At 40.5% G+C, this 15,649-nt stretch overlaps 1 protein-coding gene across 18 annotated transcripts in view; it reads left to right on the top strand.

Annotated features, from left to right (window-relative positions):
• SETD5 (SET domain containing 5) overlaps positions 1–6,842 on the top strand; it is an 84,559-nt gene extending 77,717 nt beyond the window's left edge. For all 18 annotated transcript variants that reach the window (XM_072785271.1, XM_072785266.1, XM_072785268.1 and 15 more), the window contains 4 exons: positions 1,290–1,585; positions 2,854–2,987; positions 3,738–3,826; positions 4,201–6,842. In XM_072785271.1, coding sequence (XP_072641372.1) covers positions 1,290–1,585; positions 2,854–2,987; positions 3,738–3,826; positions 4,201–4,809 — 1,128 coding nt within the window. In that variant the 3' untranslated portion in view covers positions 4,810–6,842. The remainder of the gene's footprint in view (positions 1–1,289; positions 1,586–2,853; positions 2,988–3,737; positions 3,827–4,200) is intronic.
• Positions 6,843–15,649: the final 8,807 nt, after the last annotated feature.

Raw genomic sequence — 15,649 nt, 5'->3', positions numbered from 1 at the left:
TAGGGGCATTTGGAAATCTGTGGGAGTATTTTGGGTTGCCATGGCAACTTCCATTTATTGTGCAGGGCTAGAGATGTTAAGTGTTCTGTGTATGTGACTGTCTCACACAATTGCAGCATATCTGTAGTAGTCTCAGTGAAATGTAGCCTAGTGACTTGATATTTGCATTTCAATGAAAATACATTACCAGAATTTATTATTATTAACTCTTTTCCAAGATTGTATATAGAAAATGCATATACAAAATGTTACTACTTTGGTTATATTTTGCATTTGAACAGAAAAATGAGAGCCCTGAGGGAGTAGAAGGCAGAAAAACTGGAAGATAATTTGGAATAAGAGCAGTGGGCTTAGAGGACTGTCATATGAACAGCATTAACCATCAGAAGCAAAAATTAAAATGTCTTTGGATTTCTGGTGTCATTTACTATGTACAATAGTAATTGAAATCATGATTTGTTATTTGAGAAATGTTGAGCACCTGCTGTCAGGTTCTGTGCTGGATTTTAAAGATGAAAAGCCAGAAAAAGTTGGTCTTTGCCCTCATAGAACATACAGTTCAGTGGAGGAACAATCAAGACACTGTAACAGGGTGACAGCCAGTGTAGGCAGTATGCTCTACCAGCAAAGAGGAGATAGAAGTACTGGACAGGGCAGGGAGGAAGACTATCAATCAAGAGAGAATGAGGCAGAGTTGGGGGAAAGTTTCCAAGTGTACATTTCCTGGAGTAGCTTACTAAAATATAAGCTGCATAGCATTCTTTCTCTTTTTACACTAATTTCCCTATGTGTAATACAGAAACAGTAATAAATCCCCATGTGTATCTTGAAAAATTGAACACATCTAAGAACGCTGAAGCATTGGCTTTTTCTTTTCTTTCCTTGTCTCTCTCTTTTTTTAAAGAACTGATTCAGGAGATTTTTAGGGATTGCTGAAGAGCTATCAGGTCACCTGGAAGGCTTTTTCAAACTACCTAGCTCCCAACTCCCCCTTCCCTTTTCTAGGTGTTACCAGTGTTACAAACAGCTTCTGTTACTGGGCAACTGTGATCTCACAGTTTTCTGAAGGCAGAAAAAAGATTGAGGCCTGCTGGCAAACACTGTTCTTCAAAATGTCATCCTCTAGGGTATTCTCTTCTTACCAGTTTCTGACTGCTTAGAAAGGGTTGCTAGCCTGCTTTGTTTGCATAGCAGACTAGTAGTTTTATGAGGGTTCCATCTTCTTTCCCTATTGCTAGTGATCCACTAATGATGTCGACCTAGAGTCCTGTTTCTTATTTTCCTCCCAGGTATCCCTGCTGGAGTACCGCAAACGGAAACAAGAAGCCAAGGAGAATTCTGGTGGGGGAGGTGACTCTGCACAGAGCAAAAGCAAGTCTGCAGGAGCTGGGCAAGGCAGCAGTAACTCACTTTCTGACACTGGTGCCCATGGTGTGCAGGGATCCTCAACCCGAACCCCATCTTCCCCTCACAAAAAATTCTCCCCATCTCATTCCTCTATGTCCCATATGGAGGCGGTAAGCCCATCAGATTCCAGAGGCACTTCATCTCACTGCAGACCTCAAGAGAATATCAGCAGTAGGTGGTAAGTTTATGTTTGATGCTGAAATACTTAAATTTAAGAGGAAAGTATACATCTAGAATCATTCTCAGTTTCACCTAAAATGTATGGGAACACTTATCTGAGAAAGGCAGCCCACTGTGCCATCTATGCTGTTCAGCTGATTTAATAGTAACAGCCACAACCCCACCCCTACCCCCACCCCCCTCAGCCTTACAGAAGCAAAGCATTGCCACCGAACCTGCAGAACAACACTTTGGACGCCATATAGTTGTGGACACAGATGAGCTATTTTATTTGCTGGGCAGTTATACTGCCTCCTGTTTTTTCATTTCATATGAAAGGTAAGTCAGGAGTTCAGCTCAGACTTAAGTCTAAGTTGCACACACTAGCATGTACAGAAAGATAAGACACATCCTGAAAGGAGTTGTCTGGTTTCGGGGAGACCACAAATAAATAAATAGCACTGTAAATACGAAAAGAAAAGAATCGATTCGAATCGAAAAGAATCGAATCGAATCGAAAGGATTCGATTCAAATGGAAAAGAATCGAATCGAATCGACTCGCATCGAAAATAATCGAATCGAATCGAATGAAACCGAATCAATTGTTAATAATCGAATCGAATCAAAACGAATTGAATCGAAAATAATTGATTTGCATCGAATCGAAAACGATCGAATTGAATTGAATTGAAAATAATCGAATCGAATCGAAAATAATCGAATCGAAAATAATCTAATGAATCCAAATCAAAAATAATCGAAATGAATCGAAAATGATCGAATCGAATCGAAAAGAATTTGGGGAGACCACAAATAGATAAATAGCACTGTAGATAGATGATAGATAGATAGATAGATAGATAGATAGATAGATAGATAATAACAAGTATTGAGTATCAAATGAGAGAAATATAGAGAATGAGGCCGTTCAGGAATCTTGAACTGAAACAGTCGAACTCTGAAAAAGAGACCTGACTCAAATGAATAATGTTTATTAATCTTTAAAGCATTTATTAAATTACTTCTATATGCCAGGCACATGACTTCACAGAAGAGAAAACTTAGCATTTCAAAATAGGGATCAAATACAGCCATCTTTAAATCCATCTTTTCCAGAGTTTAAGGCAGAGAAAAAATACTTTGTTTTAAATTGGTCCTGAAGAAAACAATGTCTAAGAGGATGTTGTAAGAGAATGCATCGTACAGTCTTTGTCAGAGCCTCATTTGTTCCAGACTTTTGAGTCTGAAGTCCTGTGGCATAAACTTGCACCCTGTTCCCTTTATAGGATGGTTCCCACATCGGTGGAACGACTCCGAGAAGGAGGGAGTATTCCCAAGGTCCTCCGAAGCAGTGTGAGGGTGGCCCAAAAAGGAGAGCCTTCTCCCACTTGGGAGAGTAATATCACAGAGAAAGACTCAGGTGAGTCCATGGCCTTCTGCTGCCAGCCAGGTTTAGGGACACATGAGCCAGACTCTACACAGTGCTCACCAAATGCTGGGCTGAGGTGAGTCAGTTTTTTATGCAGTTAGGCTCTACTGGAGGGAAGGTTCCAGGTCAATCCTGTTTCTACTCTTCCGGACTACAGCATTCTTAAGATCTAGCATCCCATGTTCTCTCTCACTCCTACTCTTTCCCCCTCTCCCTTTCTCTCCCTTTTTTCCCCAAGAGATACTTGTCTGTAACTCTTCTCTGCAAAGGCCTGGAAATCCACTTTGATGAAGAATGAAGGGAAAGAAGGAGAAAGGTGTCAGATCAGGCATTTAAAACATCCCCATAATTAACCACTCTTTGCCTTTCTGGCATGCTGCACTCATTGATTCATCCAAAAGAGAGCAGCCTAGGTTGGTGACAGCACTAGTGATTTGTTTTTTGTTGTTTTGTTTTTTAAAAGATTTTATTTAAAAAAATATATATATATATATATATTTTTTTTTTTTTAATTTATTCATGAGAGACAGAGGCAGAGACACGGGCAGTGGGAGAAGCAGGCTCCATGCAGGGAGCCTGATGTAGGACTCGATCCCCAGGACTCCAGTATCATGCCCTGGGCCAAAGGCAGGTGCTAAACCACTGAGCCATCCAGGGATCCCCAGCACTGATGATATGAATGAACAATGGCTATTTCTCACTCATTCGAGGAAACCAAGTTGATTTTGTATTATCTTCCAGACCCTACAGATGGAGAAGGCCCAGAGACACTGAGCTCAGCACTCTCTAAAGGAGCAGCCGTTTACAGCCCTTCCAGATACAGCTACCAGGTGAGACGAGAAATTGCTCATCTCTGGGCATAGGAGTATGTTCTGGGTTCCAAATATTTTGTGATCCTGGCCATCCTTTGCAGTTGAGATGCCGTCTTTCATATAGTTTCAGCAGCCTTGGAAATAAGTCGTCATCTGCTCACCTTCAGGTAATAAATCATGCCAGAAAAATAAATAAAGTGATCAGAGACAGCCATTTTACTGTCTTTGGTATCCTAAAAAGAACAAATGGTTAAGAAGATGGAGAAGATGAAGAAGGAGAAGGAGAAGAAGAAGAAGAAGAAAAAGTAGGGTATTTTAAATATTCACAAGCCTAAATGGCTTAAATAGGGACTTTTTCACCTCCTTATGCTTTTCCTCCCGACTCTTTCTAGCTCCTGCAGTGTGATAGTCCACGGACAGAATCACAAAGCCTCCTTCAGCAGAGTTCCTCCCCCTTTAGAGGACATCCCACCCAATCTCCAGGATACAGTTATCGAACTACTGCACTGAGACCTGGAAATCCCCCCTCTCACGGTTCTTCAGAATCCTCCCTCTCTTCTACGTCCTATTCCAGCCCCGCCCACCCTGTATCCACAGACTCGTTGGCCCCATTTACGGGGACACCAGGGTATTATAGCAGCCAGCCACATTCTGGAAACAGCACTGGCAGCAGTCTTCCAAGGAGGAGCTGCCCTTCTAGTGCTGCTAGCCCTACCCCACAGGGCCCCTCAGACTCACCGACCTCAGACTCGGTCTCCCAGTCCAGCACAGGAACTCTGAGTTCCACCTCCTTCCCTCAGAACTCTAGGTCGTCATTGCCATCAGACTTACGGACTATCAGTCTGCCCAGTGCTGGGCAGTCCGCTGCCTACCAGGCCTCCAGGGTATCTGCGGTTTCCAATTCACAGCACTACCCACACCGTGGGAGTGGGGGTGTGCACCAGTACCGACTCCAGCCGCTGCAAGGGTCAGGAGTCAAGACTCAGACAGGACTTTCCTAGGGCTTCTGGATTTGGGCAAACAGAACTGAATGAGCCCATAGCTGCTTCCTTCCAGCTGCCTCTGGAACCTAGGCCGAGCATATTGCTGGGGAAGAGGGTACAAGGTGCCAGAGGACTGGGTCTGGTCGACAAGAAACAAGACTTGTGGTCGCGACTGGCTCTGGCCTTGGAGAAAGATGTAAATCTTGTCTGAAGCAGAGACTATAAAGAAGTTTCTCCCTGCTGTTAAGGGTACATTGTTGACAAGCAAATGGTGTTCCGGTTAGTAACGGTTCTAAGTGCAATGAGTCGTGTTGAAGCCTCTGTCTCCCGTACTTGCCTGTAGCCTGTAGTCACTTGTGCAGTGGGGACATCTTTTTACACACACACACACCCTCCCCCACCCCCCCCCAAAAAAGTTTTCTTTTCAGAGGAAAAAAGCAGAAAGAGCCAATCTCAAAGCCCCAAGCCATCTGCGTAGTATTAGGGTTTTTATGCACTTAAGAAGAAAGGTAGGTATGTATATGTTCACCCTGTGACAACCATTCCAAAAGCAGGTATCAGCCAAGATATGTCCACCAAGAATACTCCCTGCCTTTGTGTTAAAATCACCGAGAAATAGGCAGGGATAGCAAAACTTGGAATGTGCTCTGGCTGAGGGGTGCCTGGCTCTGAAGAAGAGCTCCTGGTCAACTCTTGATTCAGGAGCAGATGATCATAGTAGATTGTCTGAGCCCCCAGCCGTCTCCCCCGCCCCAAGCTGTCTCACAGCTCAGTAACCCAGAAAAGTAAGTAGGCAAAGAGGAATAAGTGAGATGGGCCAATTGCATTGCTACTTATCAGCTGTTGGCAATAAATTTGATTAGTAAGGATCCCAAGTGTTTTGGGAATTCTTTGAATTTTATTTTTTCTACTCCCAGTTAGTCAGGAGTTGAGGATCCCATGAATAGGACCACCTCCATGATTAGGGAGCACGCACTTGTGACTGCAGGGTAAGAGTGGAAAGACACGTTTGTGGAGTGGCACCGACAGGACTGTGATTGTGTGTGGGCATGTCCCACATTTCTTTGGGGGATGCTTATTTGAGAGTGGCCCAGGTAAGAGAGTTATAAAGCCACCCACACACCTAACACTGTTCTGGATGAGAGACTCGAGCAGACTGGCTTCTCCCCATCAGTGCATTGTGCCTGTTGTACACCCCTGGAGGAGCCCTGGAGCCTACCCAGGTGGGGTACACAATCTTTTTAAATTCCATACGGTTGCCAGCTTATTTCTTTCACTTGTTTACTGTAATATCCGGCGTGTTTTTATTTATCTAATTTTGTATTCAGTTATAACCATGGTAGGGGTAGCAAATATATGACAGGTGTAATCCCTGGTGCTGCAGTGGACCTTACTTCTTTTCTTTTGGACAAGATAATACTGTGAGTCTCCCTCCTTCCTTCCAATTTGTTTTCTTCTTTTTTTCCCTAGCCTCTTGCATCCCCTTCTTTTCTACCCTCTCCTACAACTATCATATGCACAGTCTTCTCTCTTTGTGTGTGACTGTTACAAAATTTCACTTTTTCAAAATTGAAATCAGGTGTTTGCTCAAATGAGGGGAGATTTTTTTTTAAATGCTGAGACCTCAGCAGAATACTTTTCTTTTTGTTGTTTCCCCCACAAACCCATCAGTCTGGGAGAGCGTTGGGAGTGGAAATCATGTTGCCTGGGATGCTGGTTTCTTTGTATATTATATAAAACGTATGTAAATGTCTCTCCATTTGGGCTGGGGTTTGCATTCTCCCTTTGGCTTTAACCAGGGGGAGAGGCCAGCGGGCAGGCGGCCCTCACCCTGCCTGGCACGTGCAGAGACCCCAGCCACTCTGTGTGGGCAGGGTGCTGTCAAGACCAGACCTCTGGGGGGGGTGGGGGCGGGGGGTGGGGGGAACTCTTGGAAGGGAAGAAGTATCACTTCTTTCTCAAGTGGAGTGTTTACACCTTGCTGTAACATTTGAACTTTCACAAGAGATGTAATAATTTTGATAATAAAATTCTTAACCATAATAATCAAAGTTGAGAACTTCTTTGTCCAGTTCTGTGACCTTGCCTTGCCGAGTCTTCCTACTGCTGCTACCCTTACCTGAAGAGGCAAGGTGGACCCATGCTCAGGAGAATGTGCTCTTGGTGGAGCTTTTTTGCGCATAATGGACCAGGAATAGGTATTGATCTTCCTTCAGCCTTGTATGATTAAAGTCAAGCCAGTATCTAAGCCATTCAGCAAAAGTGAAACAAAACCTTTCAAACTGATTTGAACCAGCTGGAGTTTCTGACCTTGGCCTCATTCATTCAGCAGCTCTTTATTGGCCCTCTTCTTTCCCACCTCAAAATAATACCAGGCATTTGTTTCTGGTGGTGGGTTTATGCTGATGAAAATTTGAGGACAGGGATAGGCAAATAAGGTTTCATGGAGTTTGTATTCTAGGGTGGAGTGAGAACTTAAAGCAATCAGTCATTCAAATAGTCATTACCACATTGCTGTTTAATAACAGATATGTACCTAAGGAGGTGGAGTGACCACTTTAGATTGGTTGATCAGGACAGGTCTCTGAGGAGTTGACATTTAAGCTGAGACCTCAGTGATAAGGAGCAGTCATGTGTCGATATGAATAAAGATCAATCCTGGGGAATTAGAAGAGCAGATGCAAAAGCCCAGAGGAGGAATAGACTTGATATAGTGAATGACCAGGACAGAGATAGGGAGTAGCAAATACCCAGGAAGATAGAGGGTCAGATCGTAGAAAGAGGGGTCAGCAAAAATGTTTTCTGTGAAGGGCCAGGTAGTAAACATTGAGGCTTTGCAAGCCATCAGGTTTCTGTGACAACTATTCAGCTCTGTGTCACAACACAAAAACAGCCACAGGCCATACTTGCCTGTGCTCCAATTAAATTATAGTCACAGAAACATGTGGAAGGGCTGATTTGGCCTGCAGGCTGTAGTTTGATGGTTCCTGATACAGAGCCTTGTGGGTTCAGTTTAAACAATGGATTCTAAATACAGTGGGAGGGGTTCCTGGGTGGCTCTATCAGTTAAGCAACTGCCTTGGGCTCAAGTCATGATCCCAGGGTCCTGGGATGGAGCCTGTGGACGGACTTCCTGCTCCATGGGGAGTCTGCCTCTCCCTCTGCCCCTCCCCCGGTCAAACTCCCTTCCTCTCTTTCCCTCTCAAATAAATGAATAAAATCTAAAAAAAATAATAATAATACAGTGGGAAAGTCACTGCAGGATTTTAAGCACAGAAGTGACATGGTCTAGTTTATGGTTTGTTGGTTGGTTAGTTTTTAAAAATCACTGATTGTTAAAAAAAAAAAAAAATCACTGATTGTTTTGATCCTGAGAGAGATGAATAGAAGCCAGGAAACCAGTTGGGAAGCTATAGCAGCTATTTAGGTTAGAAGGCAATACAGTGATGGCTCTACTAAGACGGTAATAAATGGGGATAAGGTGAAGTAGTTGGAAACAGGATACGATTTGCAAGTAAACAATGGATTGGTGTGGCAGTATTTTGCTCTGACATTTGACAGATACTTGCTGAGGGATATGATAGACTGCATTTTGTGAATAAGCACATGATGGATTCAAAGATGGAGAAGATGCTATCTATCCATTTCTTTATGGAGCTTAGAAAGCAACTAGTTGGAGACAGAATTAAAAAAAAATTTTTTTTAGAAGACCCTTTTCTAAATGCCCACTGGAATACCTAGATAATCTTCCACCAGCCACAGCTGAATTCTGCCTGGAGTCAGTAGGTACCTTGTTAAAAAGTATTTTCATACACAGTGCTTTATTTAGTCTCAGAATTCTGTGATAAAAGCATGCCAAATGCTTTTTAAAGGTACATTTCAAGATGAGAAACTGAGGCCTAGTGCAATGTTTCAGCTGTACTGAAGAGCTTCTGATAATAAACCTATCTGATTTTTGCCAAAATTGGAAGGTTCTATTCCTTGTTTACTGTAAGGTATAAGGAATATGAAGGTAAGTCAACTACCTATGTTAGCAAGTACTTCATATTGCTAGGTGCTACACTTTTGATATGGTATAAATACAGGAAGTATGCTACTGCAATGTGTACTATATATATATACATACATACATATATGTGTATATATATATATGACTTTACAGTTTACCAGGCTTTTCTATTCATGTCATTCTATCTTATTCATGCTTAATGTGTAAGGTAGGTATTAGACCCATTGTACAGGTTTTTGTTTTTGTTTTTAAGATTTTATTTATTTACTCATGAGAGACCCAGAGAGAGAGAGGCAGAGACACAGGCAGAGGGAGAAGCAGGCTCCAACAGAGAGCCCAACATGGGACTCGATCCCAGGACTCCAGGATCACGCCCTGAGCCAGAAGGCAGACGCTTAACCGCTGAGCCACCCAGGCGTCCCATTACAGGGGTTTTTAAATGAATTTCAGAGGATACAGCTTATCCAAGATTTCTCTCTTCTGAATGGCAGACGGGAATTGGACAGCCTTGGAAATTTTTCCATTTTCCTAGGAAACAGAGACAACTAGAGATTCTGTGACTGACTAGAACTAAAAGTTTCACTTAACTAGCTGAAAAAGTATATCATGCCCTTTCCTATGTTAAAAACAGCAGCCTGGCCTTTTTGGTATCAGTTTGATGGTGCAGGATTCTGTTTAATAACAGATCACCCTGAAGAAAATAAAACCCATGATTGTCCAAATGGAGTAGGCCATTTGCTTTGAAACTATGCTGATTATCAATTCATCAATCAAAGCTGGGGCAGCCACCATACCTATATATATAAGCTCAGAGAGAAAGGAGTTTGCCAAGATTCTTAATATCCTCTGTGCTAAAGATTGATAAAGAGAACAACTTGGAGAAAAGCAGTTCCTGAAGGAGATAGTGTCCCCTATAACGTTTACCTCCTCCTACATTCAAAATTCAACCTGGAAAAGATTCGGAAATAATAATAATATTTCTCAAATTCCCCATAAGAACACACAGAGCAGTCATGATAGCAAAACAAAACCTTGGACAACTTAAAAACATTGGTCCCTGATTGCTTCAGTCGGTGGAGTATGTGATTTCGTCTTGGGGTCATGAAATGAAACCCCACATTAAGCAGAAAGCTTACTTTTAAATACAATTTAAACCTTGGTCAACTTACCAAAAAAAAATTAGTAATCCCTGTGAACCCTGAAACAGGGTGGGTAGAAATAAAATGCCAATAGTCACAATACCTGCATGGTATCCCTTTCTGTTTCAGAGGAAGCAGTGGAGCATCGATTGATCCCAGAACTCTAAAACAAATACTCACTTAGAAGTTGAGCCTGCCAGTTTGAGAACAACAGCCAAAACTGTTCTATAGAGGATGCTTGGTTGAGTCTGAAGGGACTGGAGCAGTTAGTTCAAGAAAATTTTTATCAGCAGAGTACCCAGGACAAAGGTGCACGCTGAAAAGGAACTCTTAATATGATCCTAATTGAGTAGGCAATCAAAATAGAAGAGAAGTTGGGGGTGGGAGGGAGGCACATTAAATGAAGTGTTTGGAATAAGAGGTAAACTCGTATTGATGTATTTCTTTTTCCTCTAGGAACAATATAATGATTGTTAAATAACTTCCCTTCGTCTTTAACTCCTGAAACAGTTGGTCATAAAGTTCTGAGCACATTTGGTGCTAAATTTAAACAGCCCTTGTTTGCACAGTCCACGTTTTAACATTTACTCATTAGTACTGAAAAACCTTCAAAGTAGAAAGACTCAAATCATGCCTTGTCTCTAAAAGGGCAGAAAAATTAAGCCCTATAAATATGAATAACAAAAAGAGGATCAAAGTCAAATCCCAGTTATAAGAAAGTAAGGAGCAGAATATTCCCATGCATAATAAAAGCATGCTAAAGACATGTAGATAAACATTTTAAGAAGTGAGAAATAGCTCCAAAAACCAGAAATGGAAGGGAACTTTGTCAGCTTGGTAAGGAACAGCTACACGAATTCTATACCTAACATCATACTTAGTGGTGAGAAACTAGAAGCTTTCCCATTAAAATTGAGAAGGGGGTGTGCTGTTAAAAAATCATGAAAAAGGCAAAGGGGACTTTGTTCACAGATGACATAATTGTCTTGTAGAAAATCTGAAAAAATCAACACAAACTAATAAGCATTTATAGCAAGGTTGCAGAGTGCAAGATTAATATACTAATGTTAGTTGCTTTCCTGTGTACCACTAAAATTCCAATTAAAATTAAGTTAAAATACAACAACAGGGATGCCTGGGTGGCTCAGCAGTCGAGCATCTGCCTTCATCTCAGTGTATATTCCAGGGTCCAGGATTGAGTCCCACATCGGGCTCCCCACAGGGAGCCTGCTTCTCCCTCAGCCTCTGTTCTCTGCCTCTCTTTTGTGTAATAAATAAATAAAATCTTTTAAAAAATAAAATAGAACAACATTTATATTAACACCAATAAAAATTATTTTAAAAGATATAAATCTTAACGAAATATTTGCAAGACCTATATGGGGAGAACTACAAAACTGATGAAAGAAATCCAAGGAAAACTAGAGATATCCCGTGGTTCTGAATAGAAAGAGTCCGTATCAGGATGTCTGATCTTAACTGATATATAGATTCAGAGTCCCAGCAAGTTATTTTGTGGATATCAACAAATGGAGAGGCAAATGACCTCAAATAACCAATACAATACTGAAGAGAAGAACAAAGTCAGAGGACTAACACTACCTGACTTCAAAACTTAAAGCCACAGTAATTAAGACTGTGGTATTGGGATAAGAATAGGCAGATAGATTGATGGAATAGACCGAGAGTACCCAGGAGTATATCTACACTAATAGAGTCGACTGATATTTGACAAATGAGCGGAGGCAATACAATGAAGAAAAGATAGTCTTTTCAACAACTGTTGGAACAACTGGACATCCACATGCAAAGTAATCTAGACATAGCCTTTATATTCTTCATAAAAGCTAACTCAAAATGATCACAATGTAAAATGAAAACTATTAAATAACTAGAGAAAATCTAGAAAACTTTGGGTTTGGCAATGGCTTTTTAGAGAAAACCCCAAAGCCTCCATCCATGAAAAAAATAGTTGGTAATCTGGGCTTGATTAAAATTAATTTTTGCTCTGCAAAAGTTATTGTCAAGAGAATGGAAAGACAAATCAGACTGGAAGAAAATATTTGCAAAGGATACATCTGATAAAGGAGTGTTGTCCAAAATATACAAAGAACTCTTAAAAGTGAAACAATTAACAACCTAAAGCAATCTACAAATTCAGTGTTATCTTTATCAAAATCCCAGTGGCATTTTTCACAAAAATGAATGATCCTAAAATGTGTATGGAGTCCCAAAGAGCCTGAATAGCCAACGAAGAAAAAGGCTGACACAGTGCTTTCGGATTTTAAACTCTACTACAAAGCTATAGTAATCAAAACAGCATGGTATTGGCAAAAAACAGTTGCATAGATCAGAACAGAATAGAGAGCCCAGAAATAAATCCACACATAGATCAATTTACAACAGAGGAGCCAAAAATATACAATGGGGAAAAGATAGTCTCAATAAACGCTGTTGGGAAAACTGGACAACCACATGCAAAAGAATAAAATTGGACCACTGGCTTACACCATACACAAAAATTAACTCAAAATGGATTAGAGACTTGAACGTGTAAGACCTGAAACTATAAAACTAGAAGAAAACAGGGATGGGGGTAATTGGGTGATGGTCATTAAAGAGGGCACATGATATCCTGAGCACTGGGTGTTGCAACTAATAAATTATTGAACACTACATCTGAAACTAATGATACACTGGATGTTGGCTATGAATTTAATGAAGATTTTTAAAAATGAAAACAAAGGCAAGGAGCTTCTTGACACAGGTCTTGGCAACGATTTTTTTTGGATTTGACAGCAGAAGCAGCAAAGGCAAGAATAAAGTGAGACTACAAACTAAAAAGTTTACGCATAGCAAGGGAAACTATCAACAGGATGAAAAGGCAACCGATAGAATGAGAGGAAATGTATTTTGCAAATCATATATCTGATAAGTGTTGATATCCAAAATACATAAAAACTCCTACAACTCACTAAATCTAGTTCAAAAATGGGCAGAGATTGAATAGACATTTTCCAAAGAAGAGAGACCTGTGGCCCTCAGGTATGTGAAAAGGTGCTCAATATCACTAAACCATTAAGTGCAAATCAGAACCACAATGAAATATCGTCTCACAGTGTTGGAATGGCTATTTAAAACAAGAAATAACCAGTGTTGGTGAAGATGTGCAGAAAAGGGAACATTTATACTCTGTTAGGGGGAATGTAAATTGGTGCAGCCATTGTGGGAAACAGTATGGAGATGCCTCAAAAAATTAAAAATAGAAATATATGCTCCACCATTCCACTTCTGGTTATTATCTGAAGGAAATGAAAACACTAACTTAAAGAGATGTGTGCACCAAGTAAGTATTCATAGCATTACTTAACAGTAGCCAAGATGTAGAAGTAACCTAAGTCTCCAGTCATGGATAGATGGATAAAGAAAGTGTGTGTGTGTGTGTGTGTGTGTGTGTGTGTGTATTTACACACAGTGGAATATTATTTGACCATAAACAATGAATCTTGCTATTTGTGACAACACAGATGGAGCTTGAGGGCATTATGCTACATCATATCCGAGAAAGAGAAATACCATATAATCTCACAGGTGGAATCTTAAAAAAAAAAAAAAAAAAAAAAACTCATGGATATAGAGAATAGCTTGGTGGTTGCCAGGGATGAGAGAGAGGTAAAATGGGTGAAAGTGAGCAAAAGGTCACATTTTCAGTTACAAAAAAAGACCTAGGGGTGTAATGTACAGCATGGTGACTATAGTTAGTATTGTAGTATATATTTGCAAGTTGCTGAAGGAGATGTGTCCTCATCACACAAAAATTTTGTAACTGGTGATGGAAGTTAACTAGACAACTGCTAATTTTACAGTGCAGTTGACAGTTGACAACATGAGTTTGAGCTTTGCACATCCACTTCTACATGGATTTTTTTCAATAAACATTGGGGAAAATTTGGAGATTTTGAATTTGAAAAATTTGCAGACAAACCACATAGGTAGAAATACAAAAAAATATTGCGAGAATATAGTATATAATACATATAAAATATGTGTTCATTGTTCATGTCTCTAAGGCTGTTAGTAGTTAATTTTTTGGGGAGTCAAAAGTTATACATGGGTTTTGAGCTACACAAGGGTCAGTATGCCTAACCCATGTGTTTTCCAAGGGTCAACTATATATACATCTGTTTAATCATGTTGTACACCTGTAACTTATAAGTTACATTTGCTATATCTTAGTTTTTAAAATCAGACTTATGGAGGGCAGCCTGGGTGGCTCAATGGTTTAGCACCGCCTTCAGCCCAGGGTGTGATCCTGGGGACCTGAGATTGAGTCCTACATTGGGCTCCCTGCATGGAGCCAGCTTCTCCCTCTGCCTGTGTCTCTGTCTCTGTCTCTCTCTCTCTCTCTCATGAATAAATAAAATCTTTTTAAAAATAAACCTTTTTTTAAAAGATGTATTTATTTGAGAGAGAGAGGGAGAGTTCACATATGAGAGTGGGGAGGAGCACAGGGAGAGGGAGAAAGAATCCCAAGCAGACTCCCAGCAGAGCTGGACATGAAGCACTATCTCATGACCTGAGATCAGCACCTGAGCCAAAACCAAGAGTCAGATGCTTAACTGAGTGCACCACCCAGGAGTCCCTCTATTTACACCTTTTATGTCTGCCAATATAACTATAATTCCCTTAAGATCTGGATCTCACTATGTTTATTCTCTGCAAGGCTAGCATACAGGATGCTTTAGTTCTTTGAAAAATTGATAGGAGGGACATGAGAGAAAGAAAAGGAGAGTTAAAGACCTTTTGGATGGGGCACCTGGGTGGCTCAGTAGGTTAAGTGTCTGTCTTCAGCTCATGATCTCGGAGTCCTGGGATGGAGCCCTGAGTCAGGCTTCTGGAAGCTTCTTGCTCAGCAGGGAGTCTGCTCTCTCTCCCTCTCTGCCCCACCCCACTACTCATATTCTCTCTCTCTCTCTCTCATCAATCAATCTTATGGGGAAAAAAAAACTTGGAAAAATTAACAGATTTTCCTAATTTCCCAGAAGATCCAACAAAACTGAGCATTTTAATAAGGAGTCAATATCCAAAATATAAAGAACTCATACAACTCAATAGCCAGCAAACTATAACATATAAGTGAGAATCATATTATATATTTGTCTTATTTCACTTAACACATACCTTCAAGTTTCATCTATGTTGTATATGACAATATTTTATTTTTTTAAGTACAAGGAAAATTTCTACCTAAAGAAACTTACAAAACAAATGGTAGCGAGAAGTAGCAGTGTTTAATTTACTAATAAAAAAATTTAAATTAATCAGGCACGTTGGTTTTTAAAGGCTCTACATCAAATATACATACATTTTAAGATTCATTGGTATTGATACACAGCAATTGGCATATTGTAGAGCTCTTCAGACAAAGCTTTATTTGTGGTTATCAGCAGAATGCTTCCCTATCATATCCTTGGCAAAGAAAAGAAATACCTGCTTAAAAAACAGGCCAAAGAGGGGCACCTGGGTGGCTCAGTCGGTTAAGCGTACAACTCTTGATCTCAACTCAGGTATTGATCTCAGGGTGGTAAATTCAAGCCCCACCATGCAAGCATGGAGCCTACTTAAAAACTAAAAATAGGTCAAAGATCTGAATAGACATTTTTTTTAAAGATTTTATTTATTTATTCATGAGAGACACAGAGAGGGAGGC

The sequence above is a fragment of the Canis lupus genome, chromosome 19, assembly GCF_048164855.1.
Source record: "Canis lupus baileyi chromosome 19, mCanLup2.hap1, whole genome shotgun sequence".
Taxonomy (NCBI): domain Eukaryota; kingdom Metazoa; phylum Chordata; class Mammalia; order Carnivora; family Canidae; genus Canis; species Canis lupus.
Note: the sequence above shows the minus strand (reverse complement) of the source record. Positions and strands in the feature narration are given on the sequence as shown.